Source organism: Strigops habroptila, chromosome 7 (assembly GCF_004027225.2).
Source record: "Strigops habroptila isolate Jane chromosome 7, bStrHab1.2.pri, whole genome shotgun sequence".
NCBI classification, from domain to species: Eukaryota; Metazoa; Chordata; class Aves; order Psittaciformes; family Psittacidae; genus Strigops; species Strigops habroptila.
Window position 1 is genome coordinate 27,527,966 of NC_044283.2, and position 22,386 is coordinate 27,550,351.

Sequence of the window (22,386 nt, forward strand, 5' to 3'; positions counted from 1 at the left end):
AAAAGATTTAGAAGCTAATGTAGCAGGAAGCTAATGAAAAGCAGATGAAAGCTTCATTCAGTTCTAGATTTACAGGTAGCCTCTCTTGCCTAGGTTTAAAGTTTACGTTTTAATAAGAAGTTACATTTCCAAGAAGGGGGATGGAGTGGGATGTGATTGAAAAGGCATTTTGAAAAGTCATGTTCCCAAGGTAAGAGTTTCATAGATCACTTACTTGTATTGTTGATATTTTACTGTTTTAAATTCAAAATCTATATCCAAAAGAAGCAGTTGTGGTCTGTAAGTATGAAATCTTTCATAATCATTAATATAAATATGTAAGCACAGTATATAACCTGGCCTTTAGCTTACAACTGCCTCATGGAGTAAGAGAAGAGTAATTCTATTCCTGGAAGCAAGAATAATTTTACCTTTATAAAAGGTAGCTCTGATTCTATTTGAGGAAAAAACGTGATATATTCTTAAGGAAATGAAGCAGCAGCATTAACCTATGCACTATCTTGCTTCCATTTTTATGTGTCTAAAACACTAGTAAGTGCAGTGTTAATACTACTTTACATACAGACATAAAAGCTAGTGCTAATGGAATAATCTTCTATAACATTTTACTAACTACAGGATCCTATTATTTGTGAAGGACCAACAGTTCAATGGGTTAGATGATGCAAAATTGAAGCACACAGCATTTCTGTAATAGTCTAGGACAAGACATCACTATGTCACAAATGAACGAGACAGATGGAGACCAGTTTGGTGATTGGCATGGTTAAGTATGTGATAAATGAAGAACCGTCACTTACTGCTAGAATTTCCATTTGCTAAGCAAGAAGATGAGCAGGTCACAAAAATACAAAGAAAGAAAAGAAGATCAAGAATTAGTGTAGGAAATAATTTTAATTAGGGTAAAAGATGTCCCAGGTAAAATGGAGGAAGAAATACAAGTAACATGCTCCAAACATACCTTGAATGGAAAAAATTAACAGACTGAATTTGAACTGAAATCACTTGCTACTATAGCTAGACAGCATTGGCTTTGTTGTCCCACAACATGAGCAACATACTTCACTTACAACCCTGTCTAGTCTTTATACATTGTGTAGTCTTAGAGGTATGCAAATTTAAGAAAGTAAAATTCAAGGACACTTAGGTCTGAACATCTGTACAATCTTCTTAACCTCTTCTGTACTACTATAGTTTAAGCAAAAATAATACCTTTAAAAATTTGAAATATAATGTTAATTAGGATTCTGAATCAGTTTAGAAAATTCTTGGTTTTGCCAAGCCCAATTCTCAACACCTCACTGTGAGATTTCTGTCATGTCATTGTACTTGGTTTTTACAAGCTATTTCAGAAAAATGGTTGTGAAAGCGGGACTGGAAGGGAAATCATCAGAAAATGTATTTGTCAGACTAGGGACAGGAACTTTTTGTGCTTTGTAAAGCAGTAAGCATATTGATGGCATTTCAGCAAGTAAAATGGTCACAGTAAACATACAGAGATGCAACTGATGTCTGATTCTAACAGACAGAAGCAGTTGAGCTTTACTAAGCACATAGTTACACACAATGTGTGTAAGAAATTATGTGTGCTTAATTATAAACATTTCATGTTTTTGTTCTGTACTCTATGCCATTATATACATAGCACAATTACTATATAAGCAAAAACCTCTGATGGACAGAACACTGTGAAGAAATAAGATCTTGAACTGCCAAAGTGGGCAAGAACTCCCTGCTCAATGAAGCAAGAGAATCGGACATTGAGAATGGCAGGGTTGATTACTTAATATTTTTAGCCAGTAAGTTTCAGTGTTCTTTAAGCCAAATGTCAATATTACTGTAAGCCATAAATAATTCCTCTCCCCCAAATCACGCATCGATAGCTATTCTAAAAATCTAAGAGAGGTTTTGCTTTAGAAATGTCTTTGTACTGCTTCAGTGTCTTTCACATACTTGCTCACTGGAGAAAATCTGATTTTTCTACCTGCCAGTCCTGTATGAACAGTCTAGCCAGAGTCCAGATCCATTCTTTCAGGCTTGCATGTACACACTAATAGCAAAAATCCAATAATTAGATTTACTTGCAAGTCTGCTGGCAATGCATAAGCCAGAACAGAATTCATCTCGCTATTTCTGAGCTGTATTGACCACAGTGCTAAAAATTAGTAAGAAAATCTTATTTGTTAGTGAATGAAAAATATCTGTTGAATGAAGCAGCCCTGTTTTCCTGAGCAAGAAACACAAGCTTACTTTTTGCATTAATTGGTTGACTGTATAAGCTTTGCCTGACACTATATTTACAAGGACTTTTGAAACAATGATCTTACACTTGGTAACTTCTCCATCTTCTCAAGTCACTACAAGCTTCTGTGAATAAATTCACAACTTCTGTAAATGGTGCATATTTATGATGCAGGATAATAGGACCCTGCCTTTTCAATGGGTACTACATATTCAACTGACTTTAACTGAACCTGGAAGTGCAAGGAGCACATAAGAAAATGCATGCCTTGCAGGTTAGGACTGAAAATCAATACAGGTCCTCACAAATAACGTGAATGGTCACACAACCCTTTTCCAGAGGCTATCTTCAAACTCTGCAGAAACAGGGAAGAATAGACAAAACTGCCTCACTTGGAACCCTGGATTCTTTCCATACAAGCTAAATGAAAGCCTGCATGTGGATGTTTCTCCATTTCTTAGTTTCCCAAGCTATACAGTGGGAACAGTAACATCGACCTTCATGGTAAGAATGATTATATTGCAACAGCTGAATGTTAGAATGGTTTCTTGGTGTATATAAACAACATTCTAAATACAGACTGAAATATATAAATGCTGCTTTTTTATTAACATATAGAACATTTACCATATTGTAAATGTGCAACTTTGATGCAATATAAAAATCAACAGTATATTATTACATATTTCACTATTCAAATTCAGGTGCATTTTGTGATTGAATTAAAAAAATATACGTATATATATGAGAACAAATGAAACCTGTATAAAAGAAGAAATAGTTCATGCACACAGTAGGTATTTCTATTGCTGAACACTACATTTTCAGCAGCAGAAATATGACCAAGTACATCAATGACTAGAGTTCCACTGAATAAAAGGAATAAAATTCCTCCTTTTTCAGCTTGGATTTGGGATTTTTGTCAAAATGTCACTGTGAAAAGGTACGTTCATCTGCTACCTGCAATTCTACTTTCTTTTATCTTTCACTGTTCTTACTACAGGACTCTAGATGGAGATTCCTTGTGCCGACTAATGACAGGTTTTGGATTTCCTTCTTTATGTACAGTGTCAATACTATGCAGCTGTCATTTGGAAAAAAAAATCCTACTCTACTTGGGGAAAAGCTATCACTTACTATAGCAATTAGTAATATTAAACATGAATGACTGCCATGCAAATACATATAAAATATGGAACTAATATTAATAGGTTACTTCACCTATTGTTGTTAGATGATCTTTTGACAGAAGTGTTTCGTGAGCTTTTTGCCATACTGCTGCTTTACTCCCTGTTCCTTCCCACCCAAATAATGGCTCCAGAAAGGTCATATGCATTTATATAGTACTAATTATATTAAATTCAGAAGAGGGTTTTTTTTTTGGCTAAACAATTCATCTGAGCACATAAGCAGAATGCTAATATTTTTTCTTCTAAAAACAACTGCAGAAAAGCAGGCTTGCTGGCACACAGATGGTATCTAGCCTGCTTATCTACTCAGTGTTATTAAGTCTAGAACCCAAGACGGGTTGCCAACTTTTATTAAAAAGAGCTTTTTTTATTAGACCACTACTTCATAAGAGCCAGAGTATCCAAAAGATAGGATGATAACTGAAATGGAAAACTTTTAATATTTTAAATCTCTCTGAAAATATTGAACAGATATAAAGATGGTTTTTAATCTCATATCCAGAGACTCATAAATGACATACACCTACCTGAGCATCTGTGTTGGCACCATAAATACCATCATCAGTACCAAATGTTCTTTTGCAGTCTTCCAGCCACTGGAAAATAAATACGAACATGATTAAACATCTTCTGAAACAGAGTGAACTGAAGACTGGTGAAACTGTGTAAGGCACTTCATCACGTTTGCACATTCTCAGATTACTTATGAAACTGTGATATGAAATTAATTGTTTACTGAATTTGTTTCCACTAATGATGTCCACTCTCATCTATGACTTTATAGTTTTTCCTGTGTCCCTTCCAATGTACATTTCCTATAGCCTTCATTACCTCAGATAGGGACAGTAGACTTTAGCATAAATACTAATCTGTGATTGAATTTGGGTACTGTTGCAGTGAGACGTGTGGAGGGTGGAGGCAAAAAAATCCCTTTCATTAAATAGGATCATATTTTCTCTTGCTGCACAAGGTTTACAGCAACATGCTTAAATATATGTTAAAATATAGCACTAATTCAAATTAGAGAGGAAGAGTAAGACTGTTACATTTCTTGGGACTACTTCAGAAACAAAAGGAAATAGAGCTCTCCTGTGTAACTAGATGCAAGTACGGGTTTACTGGAGAGAAAGAAAATGAAAATATTTCAATGGAAGTTTAGCACCACCTCCAGTTCATACAAGACAGGAAGACAAATTATGCAGATTCCACTCTCCTTCATGAATAGAGGGCTGTATTTAACCCTTGTTCCTACAGCAGACAAGTTTATTGATTTCAGTGAGCTCTCTCTTCTTTTAGCTTTGACTGACCATGCAAATTCAAAAGCGTATAAAGCATTTGCAGAATCAAATATGCTCTTATTGGACAATAAGAACTGATGATCTCATGGACAGTGCCCCGCATATTTTTCTGTACAATGTAAACAATTGCAAGCATGAGGTAATTCAGGTATTACCGAAATGGGAATGCGTCATGTTGAGATAAAGTGCAGATTATCTTCTGAAATGAAGAACGGGCTCTATACATCCAAGAAAGAATAATTTAGCATACTGTATTCTCGATATCTGGAGTCTCACAGGAAATCTTAGTAACCTTTTTCTAACCTTTGTCTGATGCAAGAAGAAGAAAAATGTGCCTTCCCATCTGCTCAATTTAATAAAGGTTACTTAGTGAATTAACTAGGCCTGTGCGCTTATCAAGAGGAGAAATGGAATTCTCTAAACACCACAGTGTCAGTTTCAATTAGTGACATGGATACCAATGTACACAGCAAATCTCATTTTTCTTTTTATCTGACAGCATCCATCGGTAACAGAGCAATAGGTTTGCACTGGAACAAACAGCATGAGCAACTGGGAAGCTACTATTTATTTTCATATACTGCTCTTTTAAGATCTTTTTTAAATCTTAAAACCCGTCTGAATAAAGGATGTGCCCAGAACGTTACGATACACATGTAACCTTTTATTTTCTATTACATTTACCTGGTTCAGTATCTTTCTACCTAATACAAACATGAAATCAAAGCAGTTTCCTTGCAAGGAAATAGAATAGTAGCTCCAAAAGGGTGACAAAATTAATTTGCTAAAAATTTTTACATAATATATGTTTAGCATAGTATAAAGACCTAGATTTTCTCTTTGGGAAAAGCAGTAGATTGTGTGACAAAATAATTTTCTTTATATGCTTGCTGTACATCAGTTTTTATGTTTTCCCCATTCTCCCCATATCTCCTACGAAGACTGAGGGTGAAGAGCATTCCTGCAAGCATAATATAGGGAAGTCTGTGGTTGGTCTTGGTCATAGCACAGGTTGGTTTGCCAGATTAACATCAAAGCAGACATGCCAAACCACCCCTATACTACCGGTACCTTTCTCAACTCAGTACATAGGTAAGAGTGTCAAGCAACTGCATCCCTAGCCTCTTACTTTTTAAATTTGATTCATGTGAATGCCAGTACAACACACAGCACTGACAGTGACAAACATCATCTATTAGGGTAAGCTTTAAACAATTTCTCATTAAAGAAGTTAACATACAGAATTTTCCTGTGGTTGATTCTAGAGGATGCCACATTAATGTGCATATATGTTAATTTATATTTATTTTATTATACAATAGCCCAATCGGCGTAGTTTGATCATTTTTCTACATGTTTCTAAAAATAAGGCAAGGATCTGCAATAAGCTCGTTATGTGTTTTGCAGCAGTACTTTCAGAATGAATAGGATACATAGCACAACTGTCTGCAGTAACAGAAATTCACGTTTGACTGAAGGAAGACTCTTTCAATCATTCCCTCTACTCTCTTTAACAGAGCAGAGTATGAAAACCAATAAGACATACCTGAGAAGTAGCTTTGGAAGATTCTTAGTCTACATATACTATATACTACGTAATACATACCCCCAAAAAATTGAGGACCAATAGCTGAAGAAATGCTTTTTAAAAAAAGTTTTAGAAAAATTATCCAAGATAATTAGCCACTACTTGTAAACTAACATGCTAAATAGATAAATAATGCACTAAATGAGCTTAGTCACATGCTATCAAGAGTCCGAAATGACTGGTTGAAGCTATACATTTTTTCCTCCCCAGTGTTGCTTCTTTCTATTTATAAATGATCAAATAGAAGTAAAACCCTGGCAAAATGCTTTCAGTTAATTCACAACATTTCCTTTCATCCTGCGAACTTTTTTCCTGCTCCAGTCACTCACAAATCCTGTGGCTGAAGACAGGCTGACCACAGAAACATGTTACTGGACACCCTTTTGACAGCTGCACTACAGAAAAACAAGAGTCCTTCACAATGACAGAGGCCAAACTGATATCCATATTCATTTATCAAGAAAACAAAAACAAGCTCTTAATATCCAGCATGGATTTATGTCAATATGATACACGGCAGTGCAAAATTACTTAAAAATACATTAAGTGAATTTATGGCCACATGAAAGGGATGCAATTTTAACTCTTCGTATTTTGACAAATCAAGGAAAAAGTACCATTTGCCATTGCTATGACAAACTAGGCTAAATGAGAAGTTTATATAAGGAGAATTCCTCAATGTTTGGATAGTCACCGTTATGAATACACACACGAGTTCCTCTCTACCCTGCCCCAAATTTCCCCATCTGACCCTGGGGCAAATCAGTTAACTTCTCTGTGCTTCAGTGTTGCTCTCTAAGATGAGGAATAAAATACATTTTCTCATAGGAGTGATGACAGCATTATGCACTGGAGCTTGTCAGACATTAAATATTACATTAAGTAAGCTAATCTTAGTCATTAGATGAGCACTTTGTTTCTGATTAAGCCTAAATGGCAAAATGTAGCTCATTATATTAGACCAAATAAATTGTTATTACCACAGAGCAGGGCAAAAAACACAGCAACTCTTCAGCATAAATGCTGGCTTGGATCCTAGAAACAGTGATGTGTGGCATACTTTAGCACTGGTTTTGAGGAAACTGCCTTTCTTTTGAGATACTTTCCACAAAAAAGTGGATGACTATTTGTCTGTTCTATTCAACAGATGAATTAACAACAGTCTTTGCAAGACAGAGGCCACCATTTCCTAACAAACTTGGCATAATCAAGAAACATGGAGGCACTCGTGCTGCAAAATACAGCTCTGCCAAGACATCATGGCCTGAATTCTGGTTCTGTTTCACATCATTCAAACTTGCCTATACGGCCCCTGTCATGGCCTCATATGTTCTAGGCTGCTAGAACAGTAAGATGTTCCTTCAAATGCCATATTTAATTTTCCTAGGAATCACTGTCTCTCTACAACAAAAGCCCTATATATCCTCTCCCTGCACCTGCAAAACTGATTGTAGATCCATGTTTTCGTTTGGCTCTTGAAACAGCGATCTTGCCTGTTTCAGTTTTCTGAAGTTAGTATCTTCCTTTCTGAACATCGGTCAAAGGTTCACAAAAACAAATACACAGACACTCACTACAGAAGTTTTCCACTTTTTACTCCATGCTTCTTTGCCAAAAGGATATAACCACTAACACATACCTTGAAAAACCAAACTGCATCATTCTAAATAACTGACAAATGTCAGCCTCAATGTGATCCAGTTGCAGCATGAGAGATCTAAATTTCTGTGTCTGTGTACGACACAGCTGTTTAAGACCCCCTTACAGTCACTGGAGATCCAGTCAGCAGAAAGAAGTCTAAAGACCTATTCAGCTGAGCAATGAGTATCTTTATTAGAATAAAATGCATTGCTTTCTTGATTTCTTTTATTGTATTGACTTGATCCTTGAATACTATGGGTGTTAAGGCACTTAATTCACATATAGGTAGTTACCTGTAAATGTCTTAATCTGGAGGTGAATCCCACCCTACTAATCTAATAAAATAAATCAGAATGTTTGTAAAGAATTTTTTTCCTATGGTTTATTGATATTCATGTTAAAAATATTTGATTACTTTTAAATGAGGAATGCACTTTTCCCCATGCTAGTGCATTTGTGCAATGTTAGACGTTCAAAGTCAATTTAAGAAGTGAGCGCAACAAAAATTAATTACTCATAGGAAAAACCCCAGGTTCAGATTATATACATAGAAGAAAATAGAAACATAGAATCATAGTAGGAAACAGGGTTTTATTTCAGAACTTTTTTTCCAGTCTACTTATAAGATATCAGAGTTGAGAGGTAAAGACCTGCAACATTTTCTGGATGAGCAGGTTTTAATATTTTTTGGTTTGAAATATAAGACTCACCTGTTCTGCTGCTTCTCTTTTGACATTGTAAGTATCCAAGTGTTCTTGGAGCTCTAGAACACTGAACTTCAATGTTTCTAGCAGGCCACAAGACAATAGCTGGAAGATAAAAGCAATCACCCCTGTAGTCATGTAATATCTGACTATAATCCATATAGTTTAGTATTATATAATATGAAATTCTAAGTCCACATTTGGAAAAACGATCGAATTACAATTAGTGGGTACTGGGTACAGATCATTTGTGACACCTTTGAGTTGGCAAACACAGGCAGATCTATCAGTTAAATCAGTGAATAAAAGTTTTGATTCCAAAATAAGGGCAGCACCTAGTTAACATCTGAAGAAGAGATTTCAAGGCGATTTTTAGATCTTTTAAAAAGAATAATAATAGTTGACATATACACAGCTAATATTAATAGACTAGCCTGCAGCAGGAAAAAAGATTCTGCTGGATTGCTCCTGTAGCAACTGAAGGAGTGTCCAGTGAGGGTTGCTTCCACTTCTCAATACACAAACTAGACCACCAGCAAAGGCTTCAGTCTCTAGAAACTTGGACATGTGAAGAATTTTCTACCATTAATGGCTTTGCCTTTCTCAACATAGTTTCAAAATCTCTTTTTCTCTCTCAGGGGCTGCTACCTCAGCTTTGCTCCACACCTTTTCCCTGTAGTTTTATTTCCACTTATTTTATTTATTATTAATCCTTCTCCTGTCACTTCCTGTAATAATCATGACTCTAAGATGATGCTTCCTCCCTCATATTGGTCACCCCTTGCACTCATGAAGAGCTCTGTACTTTTCTCCAATCCCTGTTACCTGGTGCTTCTTGGTCTGCTTGAAAATGCAAGCAAAAGACACCGATCACAACATTGTGGCATGGACAGTCACAGTATCCCACGTTATTCAGGGGAAATGATACTTACATGTTTTTCCAACTGCATTAAGACTATTACATTCTACCACCATATTAAGACACCGTACTCCCAACCTCTATGTCCACATCGACAAAGCAGCAAGTTATGGCTCTGTGGCACATTGCCACTCTGCACTCAACATGTGCAGTAACTCCAAAGTGCAAAGAAGTCAGTGGGCATCTTGTATCAGCAGTAGGCCGTGAGCCACATCCATATCACTTGCAAAACCCTGCTTTGATGTAAGGGGGCATCCTTCTGCTAAAAACTACTTTCTGAATGAATCAAAGGCCAAATCTGAATCAAATGCCAATCTTGTACAGATGAGTAGACATCACAAAACCAAAGATTTGTCCATGAATGTTATTTTGGATCAGCCATTCTTTCTTGGTGAGAAGTAGCCTGATAAACAAGTAGGTTCATTTCAATTAAATTATTTGGGAAGATTTATCTACACAGTATTTGCCAATGTAACAACAGTAATGTGTGTGCACAAGACTGTATACTTGAGTGCATATATATTTATTAATGCTTTTTAATATCTGAATTTATATATCTATTTATTTATTTTTTAAAACATACAGGCTGTTCTAGCTAGACTAATATAACTCTTATTGTGGCTTCTCATCCCAAACAAACTCCTTCTTTTGGTTAATTTCTACTGCTTTTAAAGTGGTGTAAGTTAAACAAAAAACATTACACATGCGTCCCTTGAAATGCACTATCCACATCATGCTTTTTTTAGTCCACATAGTCTAAAGTGAGAGTGTAAGAGCAGAGTTGCCGCTTAGCACCAAGGGAAAAAGAACAGGTCAGGAGAAGAGTCTCACACTGGGTTAGGAAGAAAGATCCATCTATCTCAGTCCCTCCATTTGACAGTGTCTAATAGCAGTTGCTTAAGGCAGGGAAAAACACGTATTTCGTACCCCTTGTGATCTTTCTTGGAACCTTTTCCAGTCCAACTGTATTTTCTCTGAGAGCAGGTGACCCGAACTGCCCCCAAAATTCAGGATGTAGGTATATCAGGGATATGTACATTAGCTCAATAATGTTTTCTGTTTTGCTGTCTCTTTTCCTCATTATTCTAGCATAGCTTTTTTCGACTGCTGCTGAACACAGAGCTGACTTCTCACATTAATATTTATTATAACCCAGGATTTCAACTTGCAAAACAACAAACAATTCAAAGCCTTCATTGTGTATTTGTAGCTAGAATGTTTTTCACATGCATCCTTAAGTTTATACATTAATAATACAATTTTTAAAAAAGGCAAAGTTGCTGCTAGATAAGTGGTCTTTCTTCTCTGTGCAAAGAATAAATATGAACAAGTGGGGAAGGTAAAGAATAGCAAGGGAATTTAAATGGTATCTAGTTCAGTAAATTCCCTCAGTGCTAGCTGTTACAGCTAGAGGTTATTTTTGGAGAAAATGCACTTTTCACTTGTGTTTTCAAATGATTACGACAGATAATGGCCACCTAACATTTTAATTCCTTTCTGATTTCAATTAGAAAAAGCACGTTTTCTTTCTTTTTTTTTTACATTCCAAAATTATTCAAATGTTTCAATTAGTGTCATTAGAGAGCAACCTTTTAAAAGGCAAAAATACAATTAACCCATTTTATTCAAACCTTTGAAAACCTTCCCAAGGCTTGCTATGTTCCAAATGTTAAAACATCATTTTGTATGCTACATAAAAATGTTTAAGCAGACAGACATTTCAATGTGTAAGTTAATGAGATCTTTACCGTTTCCGCATCCACAAAGACTGTTGGACATTCTGAACACAACATCATCACTTCCAGAGAACTTTTAAATTTTGTTCCAATGCGCTGCAGGCTTTCGCCAAGAAAGCTGACTGAATCATTTGTTATAGATACAAACTTCCTTTGAATAGTCTAGAAATCAGATCAGAAAAACATTTATTTTACATTGGAATTTATTACGCAGGCTTTTTAGATTGAGAATTTCAGGGTAAAATTCCATCATGACAGCATATATTTTTGTCATTAAATTACAAGCTAATACATAATTTGCTCTGAATATTTATGTAAAACTAGCTCCAGAAAACGCAATCAATCAATAAAACCAGCCTCTATCCATGAAGACAGTAACTCCTTTCCCATCTAAGCCTTTAGCATCAGTATAGCTGGATGACTGACTGACGCTATGCAGTATAGATAGTAGTTCAGTTCATTTTCAAGTGTTCATGTTGCAGAAAATTATTCACAGTTTTACAAGACGTGTGTAGCACAATCTGTGTCCAAAACTGCCACCTGCAGGATTTCTACCTTCTTCAAAAATCAGTCCTACATGTAATATGTTCGAATATGTGGACTGTCAGCTTGGCCTAATACAACACTGTGCTTTGCTGTGTATCATTTCATAAATCTTAGAAAGTTACATATAAAATAAAACTATACAAAAATGGATATTTACAGCTGTGAAATTAAACGTGGTGTAGGAGCCAGAAGGCAAAACAGAAAAGTTCAGTCAAACAAGACTCCCAGGGTCTCATTTAATCATTTTAACCCTCCTCTGTACCCAGTAACAACTCCTCAGGAATGCTTCTTTGCTCAGGTTTGAGCCCTGGATCACTAACTGCCCCCTTTCCCAAAGCATCCACCTTTCCAGCTGACTAAGGGCTATCCTGTCAAGCCACGGAAAAGTTTCACCTTTCTTTCTAGCTCCCTCTTTAATGAACACAAGAGAATACGAACTCCTGGCTTTACCACTTTCAGGAAATACCACTTTTCAGGAAATGCAGTTGCGTGAAAAGCAACTGTAGCTAAACTTTGGTATAATACAAAAGAACTAAATCCCTGATGTCTAAGATGAAGCAAAAAGGCAAAAATCTAAAACGAGTGAACAGGAATTTTACAGTGCTGTGGCAAAATATTTGGTTCAACTAAAAATGGAAAATGCGTATAGATACATGTAGAAGGTATTCCATGGATAAGGTAGAATATAAATTCTTCACATGTAAGTGACCTCATGGCACTAACCCTAAACCTGCCCATACATATGGGGTATAGTGTGTGCTAGTGTGGTAAAACAAAGTGAAGCTTTCACTGAGTAATTTATTACAATATACCCAACAGCAGGCAAAATTAATATTGGAGATGTAAGAAAGTGTTGGAGTTATAAGGTCTTGGTTTGTAGTAATGAATCTCCTCTAGCTCACTTGGCATGTGGCCCATAAATAAAAGTATTATTTGTGCTTCTCTTTCCCATAGGACGTTGCAAAGAATAATGTACATCCAAGTGGTACCAAAGGTAACGTAGGTAAAAAGCTATCCCATATATATAGGGAGGATAATTAAGAAAAATTAAGCCATAGGCATTTTGTGTTGGATACCAGATCTATGAGGTAAATACAGTTAAAAAGAGGCATCTGAAACTTGCAGCTTTAGTGGATCTCCTGCTGTTTCAATTACTTCTCTGCAGTAAAAAACCTTTTCTCACCAGATACCAGATAAATTCATTAATGTTTGTCATGCTGTGATCCCATAATAATGAATCCCATGGAAAACCCAGGAGGAAGACTGATTAATTCTGTCATCAGCACAGAACCTGGGTGATGTTCAGAAAATAAAGGAAGGGACACAACCTGAACTAAGAGCTTACAAGAAACACTGAACTGGGGTTTTTTTGAGCTGCCTTTTTTATTCCTAAGTAGAATCACTCCTAGACAATGAATAATATAGCAGATATCCCACGGAAAAATAGTGTACGACCATAAAACAGTCTTTTAGCAACATAGGTTTTTTTGTCTGCTTTTGATTTGCTTTCTACCATAATCTTGCAGCTTTTGCAGTTACAGCGGGGAAGAATAGTTTTAAAAGCAGGAGGAAAAGATTTTAGACAAACCACCATGCACTGGCAATTCACTGACCTGAAACAATCTTGAGAAGACGTGAAATGTATAGACAGCACAAGATCCATCTGTATCCGACAGCATCTGATTGACGTGGCAGCGCCAAGCTTGCTCTTCATCATCATATGCCACTGGTTGGAAAGCCGCCAATATGGCAGAAAGAAATGGTGAAGGAGGTGGGGAAGTTTGTACTTCTGGGAAACCATCCTGTTCTTCTTCATCTTGGCTATGAATAACAAACAATGGAAATTTACTCAGTACCTTTTTTAGGCAAAAACACCTTCATTTTGGTGAGAAGGAAAAAATAAGAACTTGGAATTCAAACAGTGTTTTGTAAAATAAAAAATCCATCAACTAAGGTACCAAGCAAAGAGTAAAAAATAAAAAACGCTTGCTACTGCAATATAAAAAAATGTTCATACTCTCAAATACCTCCAAGGCTTATTAAAGCATGTTATTTCTATTAATATCTTCAAAGGGATAACTATATATACATATATACACACACCCACCCCCATTCAGAAACTGTTATTTTTTTCTTGCCCCCAATACTGAATTAACATTCAATTCTTCCAAGTCTAAACATACAGTCCGCCAATATCTGTCACAAATTTTAGCTTTCCTTAAGAGAAACACAAGAACTCACTTGGCAATGTAATACTATTTTGTAACTCTGAAGTAACATCATAAGGAAATGGAGACAGATTGGAAGACTTCCATTTTTATAGGCAATCAATTTAACGGGCCTTTGTTCAAAGAGCATTCTGCAGTCATACCTTCCATTAGGCACCAAACATCCCATAAAAATATCAAACTATAAATTAATCAATGCTACTACTTACAATCATTAACTTAATTGTGAAAATTATCTGTATTACAAGGAATGACACATTTTGACACTTCTTGTATAATTATACTTACACAGCAAAAATACGTGTCAGAGAATTCCAAGTACAGATAATTTATTAGAATAATTTTTTAAACACATACCATTTTTCTCATTCAACACCCTCATTCACAGAGGCACCAAGTATGTCTTAAACAAGACTTAAACACATCTTAAACAAGAAGCGTGGGTGTTGTTTTTAGGTACATTCATTTTAATAGCACAAAGTGCAACAGCTCAGATGCAATCCTTTTGAATACTACCTGTAAGCAAAGCTTCAAAAAGATTTTCAGATATTTTCTAACTAGTGTATCAACCCTATAAATAATCACCTCTGTTGCTCTTCAAACTAGAGCTATGGGGTTTTTCATTTGTTCACTTAGTGTAAATAAACTAAAACCCCATTTCTGCAAGCGTTCAAGGCCAGGCTGGATGGAGCTTTGAGCAACCTGGTCTAGTGGAAGGTGACCCTGCCCATGGCAGTGTGGTTGGAACTGGATGAGCTTTAAGGTTCCTTCCAATACTGACAATCCTATGAGTCTATGATTCAGTTACACATTAGGAACTCTATGTTCCTATAGACAGTAGGTGTATGTATTATTCAGTCTAAACTTCTGAACAAATTTTAAGTATGAAGAAGCCTATGAACAATTTGGAATTTGTTTGGTTTAGGTTTTTTGTTTACTGGTTTGGGGGTTTTGTTTGTTTTTTTATTTGTTTGCTTGCAGTTTTTTGTTTGTTTTCCCTCCTTCTTAGACCATTACTTTCAAGAGACTTAGGGTTTCATTTTCAATTTAAATCACTCAACCTGCTAGGATTAATTCTAACATTTCCTCTCAATAGTTACTTTTGCTCTCCATATTAAAAAATGGAAAAATGTTACGTTACTTCAAAATGTCTCAGAAACATATAAGAGACTGTTTAACACTGAAAATAAACCTTAGGCAAATTCAAAGACAAACTGGTCTGACTTCTGCAGGAGCTTTGATTAAAACAAAACAAAACCCCACAAACCTTACGAAAACAAAACCAAACAAAAAAAAAAAAACCAAAAAAAAACCCACCAAAGAAAAAACCCCAACCCAAACCCACCCACCCCCCAACCAAACCCATTTTTTTTCCCCCCTGTCTTTCGGTGTCAAAATAGGTTCTGCCATAATTTAGAGAAGTTTAAGGGCTTTTGCATCTTATACTGCTTGCAGCTGGTGGCTGCCAAGAAAAGGCTTTAGAACATCCTCTGACCTCTTTTCTATTTCTATCCTATTGATGGTGATGAAATGTGCTAGATTTTTTTTTACTCAAGAACTGTCTTCTTTTCCTGCATGGCTGTCTTCCCTCTACCAGAAACAACTGCTAACCAAAGCACTGAATTTATTTGCCATAACAGGCAAAAACAATCAACCGTTACTTCTGATATGCAAAATACCATTTTAGATGCTTGCATTATGGGATTCACAGAAAACCCCAGACCATAAGAAAGCCTACTTTGTTTGATTCTTGCATGTTAACATGTAGTTTGTTACTTGGAACCAGTATTAATTTTACCTAGACAAACCAGAGAAGTCAGCTTCTTCTTCTTCACATCTCTCATCTAGCTCCTTCAAAGCAAGAGTGACATCCTCTTCACAGACAGATTCAGAATAGCTCTCAGGAGCTGTTGCCTCTGCCAGTTCTGTGGTCTCTTCCAACTCAAGAGATTCATGACAGACCAGACAGTCTTGTTGCTCCTGTAGTAGATACGACCCAGTGTCTTCACTAGCAGTGCTAACCTGTTCATCCCTTACTGCTGAACTGCATTCCTGTGAATCAAACATACTTTTATTTACTTTTATTGTCAGGGCTTATCTATTCTTATCAGTTTTTATGACGGTAAAGTAACAGTTATAAAAATTTTTACAAATATCCATTTATATTTAATCATTCAACTCTTTGGCTTGTTCACACAGTTTTACTGGAGTCAAGACAGGCAGTCTATTCGTAATATTTATAGCTTCTACTTAACACCAATATCATAGAATACGACTTCTTATTTATAGCAAATACAATTTCTCAAATACACTCAATTAAATCTGTTAAGAGAACACGCCCAGAAAAATACCTGCAAATAGCCTCAAACATATTTAGATCACAACAAACACAACTAAGACTTTCATATTTTACTCTTCTAGGTAAGGACCAAACTGTCTGCCTCATGCTTGCCTTTGCGGTCCAGAACCAGTACAGAAAATTTCTTCTCCTTTCCTCTCTCCACTTTAACAATGTTCTAAAGCATAACTGAGCAACAGTGTAACAGACAAACAACGGAAAAGGGACATTCCACTATTTTTATTATTTTGCAATTACTGTTAATATGGGGAGCTTTAAGGGTTTAACCCTGAATCTCTAAATATAGGCTTTCCATCACTAACAATTATAAAGAGACAATGATTAAACTCAGGTAGGTAACATTAGAATGACCCTTTCTCCCTTCCCTCTTCCTCCATTAGCATTATTATACTCATTAACATTGCTATATTGAACAGAGGAATTCAGATTTAGATAATTTATGATGAACTCATTTGAAACCTTTTACTGGATTTTGCTGTGGAATAATACTTTCTTGTACTTGCTATTTCCTAAAGGCACAAATTATCACACATTTTCATTCTTAAGTGTGCTTGTCTTCCTCTACTGGCATATCCAAGACTGATTAACAAACATCTGGACAGCCTTTAAGCATACACATCACTTCATGGCTTTCATCAGTCTAAACAGATCCTCTGACAGATAAGTAACTGTACACATATTGGAAAAGACAATTCGTCTTTAAACAGAACCATATAATTTTCTTTCACAGTGATCCGAACTGTATCTCACTTTGACTATGGTACTCCTCAATGTGACACTGCTGTCATTTGACACAGCTAGTGACCTCGCTTATAATGCCTGGAAGTTAAATATGGAATTTTATTGCACAGAACAGCATTTTTGTCACACTGAGCAGCTAAGGCACACAGCAACACAAGACACTTTTACAGTACCACAGCAAAATAATATGGATTGAAGCAGTGGTCCATTTCTATTATAGATGTTAACAGATGATACAGAGTTGCACTGATCATGTCTGACAGATGTATGTATGAGAGATACACTTCTAGAAAATATTTAAGTGTTAATTACTAGCTAGTAAATTTACAGTTAAGTCTTCATAGTGCCACGACTCCTGATTTCTGAAGTTTGATGTGTAACTTTGGCCATATCTTTACTACCAACATGAATGTTCTTTAATTATCTTTAAAATGTCGTTTATATTATATAGTTGACAACTCCACAGAATCCAAGGAAAATTACCTCTAGTAAGTTATTCCCTCATAAATCCACAGTGCAAATTAGTAAATTAGAGAATCATTTTAGTAATAAACTTCCATACACTTAAGCTTGTAAAACTTTTTGTACAAAACTGAAAATATTCTTGTAAGCTAGATTGTACATTTCCAACTGGAATGTGAAATGTCCTTTTTGTAAAGATACACGCTATTGCTGGGAATCAGCCAAATACAAATAAGTAATCTATTTACTTCTTATTTCTTCAGTATGCCTACAACAGAAGCAAGGAACTCAACCTGATTCTATGAACTGCATCTAACTAGCACACACCCTTCCTATTTTTAAATAATGGCGCTTTTTTTTAATTTTAGCTTGGATAAATTTTGATATTTATTTATATTAAAAACATTTTGGTAACTGACACTTGGCATGTAATGAAATGTCTGTGTTGAAAGAGTTTATATATATGACCATAGAAAAAAAAAAACCACAACTGCACTATGCTGTGAGTTGTACAGTATAAGAATTCAGAACAAAATAAGGTTCACTGTCTTCAAAAATTTTCCAAAGTGAGTTGAAAGTGTGCATATTCTCAAGTTCATTCTATTAAAAGGCATAAAGCCCTTTTAGCAACAAAATCCAACTAGATAGCTAACTCTTGTAGACGTAACTTTTGAGTGTTTGAACTCTGCTTGAAGAATATTTGACTGAATCCCACATTCTAACATGCACAAAATAAACTCTCAACACATCACACGTAGTGACTGCATTTACATGCATCTGCAGGTTTTTTTGGTGCCTTTTTTTTAATGCATATATTAATTTTTTTCTGGATGCTGCTTAGTCATGAAATTATTTTACAGCCCAGTTTAAATGTTTTCAGTATTTTTAACTACGTTGCTGCTTTTATTGAGTGAATGTTTTCATCTGGGTTATCAGAAGTATAGTGATTTTATGAAGGGGGCTGCAGAAGAACAGTTAATCCAAGTATAAAGGCAGTCTCAGACAGAACTACAAAAACGTAAAAATGAGTTACAGCTGAGAATGTACCACAAGCAAACAAGACAAATTATAAAATTTCATTCTGTGAAATCCTAGCTTATATATCACTTCTCCCTTTTATCCCAGCTTATTTATTGCTTCTCTGTTTTGAAATCTTGACATTAAAAAAAAAAAAAATAATCCAGACTAAGTGTTCTTCCTCACCCAAAATTATATTGGAACAAAAACGCATGTTGTAGACAAGTAGATGAAGATGAAGCGCTAACAGACAGATGTGTTTGCCAATCTAAGCACAGATGCCCTACAAATTTGAGACAATTCATCAATTGCAGTGTAACCAAATATTTTCGAAGAAAGCATATAGATAATATTAATGCAAAAATATGCAAGAAGTGGAAAAAAGCTGCTTTATAAATGTCACAATATTACGATTCTAGAAGGTGAGGATTTTATCACAAGAAACCAGTCACCCATACTTTCCCTTTGTTGTTCTCCAAGTATGTCTTTTGTTCTTACAGTTATCTTCATTAAATGTTAGCTAGGCTAGTGGTTTCCCTGTTAATAAAAGTGACTTTCTAGGTAGCAAACAGGTAGACTAGAGCCTTTGTTTAGAAACCCCAGTCACTTGAACCAATCAGTCGACTGTTTAAACCAAGTTGGCTGAAGACTCATTCTTAAGTGTAAAACATGCACTGGTTATCCAAATGCACACAGAAATAGCTTAATATTCTGGAAAACTCAATACAAATACATGTTCTGTCAAAGGTAGAATTAGTAATTTTTATCCAAATAGAAGTAAGATTGCCAACAGCATCTATAATTTTATATATAAAATGTCTACCTAAACCAAGCTGCTTTAAGAAAAAACACATACTGAAGTTTTAGCTACAACTGCTAAATATTGCAGGAATTGTAGCAGATGAAAGTCTTATTTTAAATGTTTGGGTTTTTTTTAATTTTAATTTATTAAAAATATTTTAAAAACCAAGAAACTTGAGTACTCACAGATTTGCAGGCAGCCATTAGCTTGAAATCTGTCTCAGTCCACACAGGCCTTTCCAAAAAAGTATACCACTAGCATCTGTGGTCCTTTATAAAGCATTATTTAATGGAACCAACTGCTAACACAGCTGGCCTGAGGTTTTATTCCCATATAGCACCAATCACATTAACCCACAGAAAGCAGAAAAAAAAAGTGGGAAATAAAAAATTATTTGAAAGAAAATGTTGCTCAAGAACGATTTCAACCATATGAAGTAAAAGCATCTTGACCATTAGCCTATTTTCATTCTGCACCATGAAATGATCATTATCAGCCCTTCAAGAATATTTTTAACCTGTGGTAAGTTACCTCAGTCCATCCCAAGCAGTCTTCATGCTGAGGAAACATTTTGTAAAAACATTCCAACAGGTTAGAAATATTAAAAGCAAATCAACTAATCAGTGTAACAGATGAAAATTCAATTGAAAAGAAAGCCAAAGTTGCTATTAAACACTAGAAGAAGCCCAAATCAGCCATGCGCCAGCCCATATTTCTCCCCACCTCAGGCAGCTGGTTGCTAGAGTTATCTAGAGGAGAAGCCTCCAAACTTGGCGTCTCAGTTCTTATTTGAAGCACATCTTCCGTTCCCACACTGCTAGTGGAATCTTGAGACTGAAGTGATAAACCAGCATGATCTGATATTGTTTCATCTATGACAGAATCACTGTTTAACTAATATAGAAAAGAAAAACATAAAATTATTCGTAGTTTACTGAACATACAAATTACAGGGAAAACACATTAGTTTTGAAATAGGCTGTTTCAGTATGGTTAGCTATTTGAATTTCTTTACATATGACAAGTTTAACACCTTTACACTAAACTGTTAGAAGCATCACATCTACTTTGGTAACATTTAACTTCAAAAAGTTAATGTGCGAAGTTACCCTTAGAATCTAGAAAATTACTTCCTTTCTAGTTTAAAGGTCTTTGGCAGTGGTGAAATACTAGACTGAAAACACTGAAGCGCAGAGCTCTTTGTTATGGGCAACATTAGTACAAACTTTGCCCAAAGTCTGAAGTTCCTGCTGCTCCCCATCCAGTCAATTTTTTCCTGATTTCATTTATGTAACGGAGAGAGACTTCTGAGAGGCCAGTGTTCTCCATTTCCTTCAGTTATATGTACACATATGCTTCAAAATCCATAATTAAATTAGCAACTTCAGTGGTTAAACACAACTGAGGCTCCCAAAGGATCACTTACTGCTCTTGTTCCTATTTAGTATTTTGGGATTTTTTTAGGCATCCACAAAGACACACACTTTATATGTAACACTGCATGTAACACATGCAATTTTGCGCTTATACTGAAACAAATATAGTAAGTATAAAGACACAAACACAGAAAAAAATTAACGTTGTATTTCACTTATAAACCTGTTATGTACCACTAATGCGGTAAAGGAACTCATTCCCTTCATTGATGTTGGTAAGCAAAAGTTTAGCCACATCAATTCAGTTCCTCTTCAGTTCACTTAGGCTGAAGATGTGAGCCACACTTATTCATTAAAAGTGCAAGTGAAAGCTTAAGTTCTAAGATTCCTTTCACAGAAAAATAACTTACCATCTGCGAACGAGACAGTATCTGACTTGCAGTCAGGGCTGCTTCCTCTTCTGAAGACTCATCAGTATCTTCCTGGTTGGTCAAGTTCAAGCTGGGTGTGCTACCAGAGTACTGACATTCTTGAAGAGATGGTGTGTCTCCTTTGTCAATACTGTCAAGAGAGCGTCTGCGAACACCCCAGTTGAAGTTGTCCATGCTTTCACCCTGTAATAAAAAAAGTTTGCACACATATGTATGTACAAATTTCAATGTAATTAAATTAATACACAAACCCAACCAAGACAACACAAGTACTGAATGCATTATGAACAGAGTTTCAATCAGCCCTTTAGTTTTATTTAAATACCTTGTTAAATGATGTTCATAGATAAATTAAAATATATGGCAAATGAACTAGAAATCTTTTTAATATCTTCTTGGAAAGTAACCCAATATATAATCTAGAACTATATCAGTATCAAATTTATATATCTGACTAGAAAGTACAAACACACCACAGACAACAACAGAAGAACAAGCCAGGACACCAGGCTGCAACTTACCTGCAGCTCCTGGTTAGCAAAAAGGAAAACACATATAATTAGAAAGAACGAGGACAAACACTTAAAGATACTCTAGAACCAGGGAAAAATGTTTTATTACTTAAGATTTGCCAACAGTAAAAGACTGATTCAAGCTCTGAAAAAAAGCTTTGATCAAAAAGCTAGTATTTAAAATAATTTCTCTTTCTAATGGGAGATTGACTGAAAAAATAAACAAACTGATGACAAAACACTAAAACCAGCATGCTTATGATACATTTCTCTGGCATAACATGTAAAGCAACTGTTTCAACAAACATTAGATGAAATTCATTAACTAACACACATGAATCTAAACTGACCACATCCAACTGACAAAGCACCATCAACATTAATTATATACAGATTGTAAAAAACCCATGTCTTCATTAACTGTTTTACCAGCTACTTTGTGTCAGTTTTATGAAATACACCCTAAACACCAAAAGCTTGATCTTTTCTGTTTGCACGGTTTAAAGCTGGGATACTTGGGTTTCAAACATCCAACATAGTAAGTGAAATCCATATATTAAAACCACTATTGTTTTAATTCGCAAGAACAAACTA

General features: G+C 35.5%; 1 protein-coding gene across 12 annotated transcripts in view; it reads right to left on the reverse strand.

Annotated features, from left to right (window-relative positions):
• The window catches only part of FRYL (FRY like transcription coactivator), a 160,583-nt gene that overhangs the window by 4,148 nt on the left and 134,049 nt on the right, over window positions 1-22,386 (reverse strand). For 10 of the 12 annotated variants that reach the window (XM_030492105.1, XM_030492099.1, XM_030492097.1 and 7 more), the window contains 8 exons: window positions 21,260-21,463; window positions 20,197-20,367; window positions 15,891-16,144; window positions 13,478-13,685; window positions 11,331-11,480; window positions 8,670-8,768; window positions 3,960-4,028; window positions 801-818 (listed from right to left, as the gene is read on the reverse strand). In XM_030492105.1, the coding sequence (XP_030347965.1) occupies window positions 801-818; window positions 3,960-4,028; window positions 8,670-8,768; window positions 11,331-11,480; window positions 13,478-13,685; window positions 15,891-16,144; window positions 20,197-20,367; window positions 21,260-21,463 (1,173 nt within the window). The remainder of the gene's footprint in view (window positions 1-800; window positions 819-3,959; window positions 4,029-8,669; window positions 8,769-11,330; window positions 11,481-13,477; window positions 13,686-15,890; window positions 16,145-20,196; window positions 20,368-21,259; window positions 21,464-22,386) is intronic. The other 2 variants (XM_030492100.1, XM_030492102.1) reach the window with 1 other exon arrangement.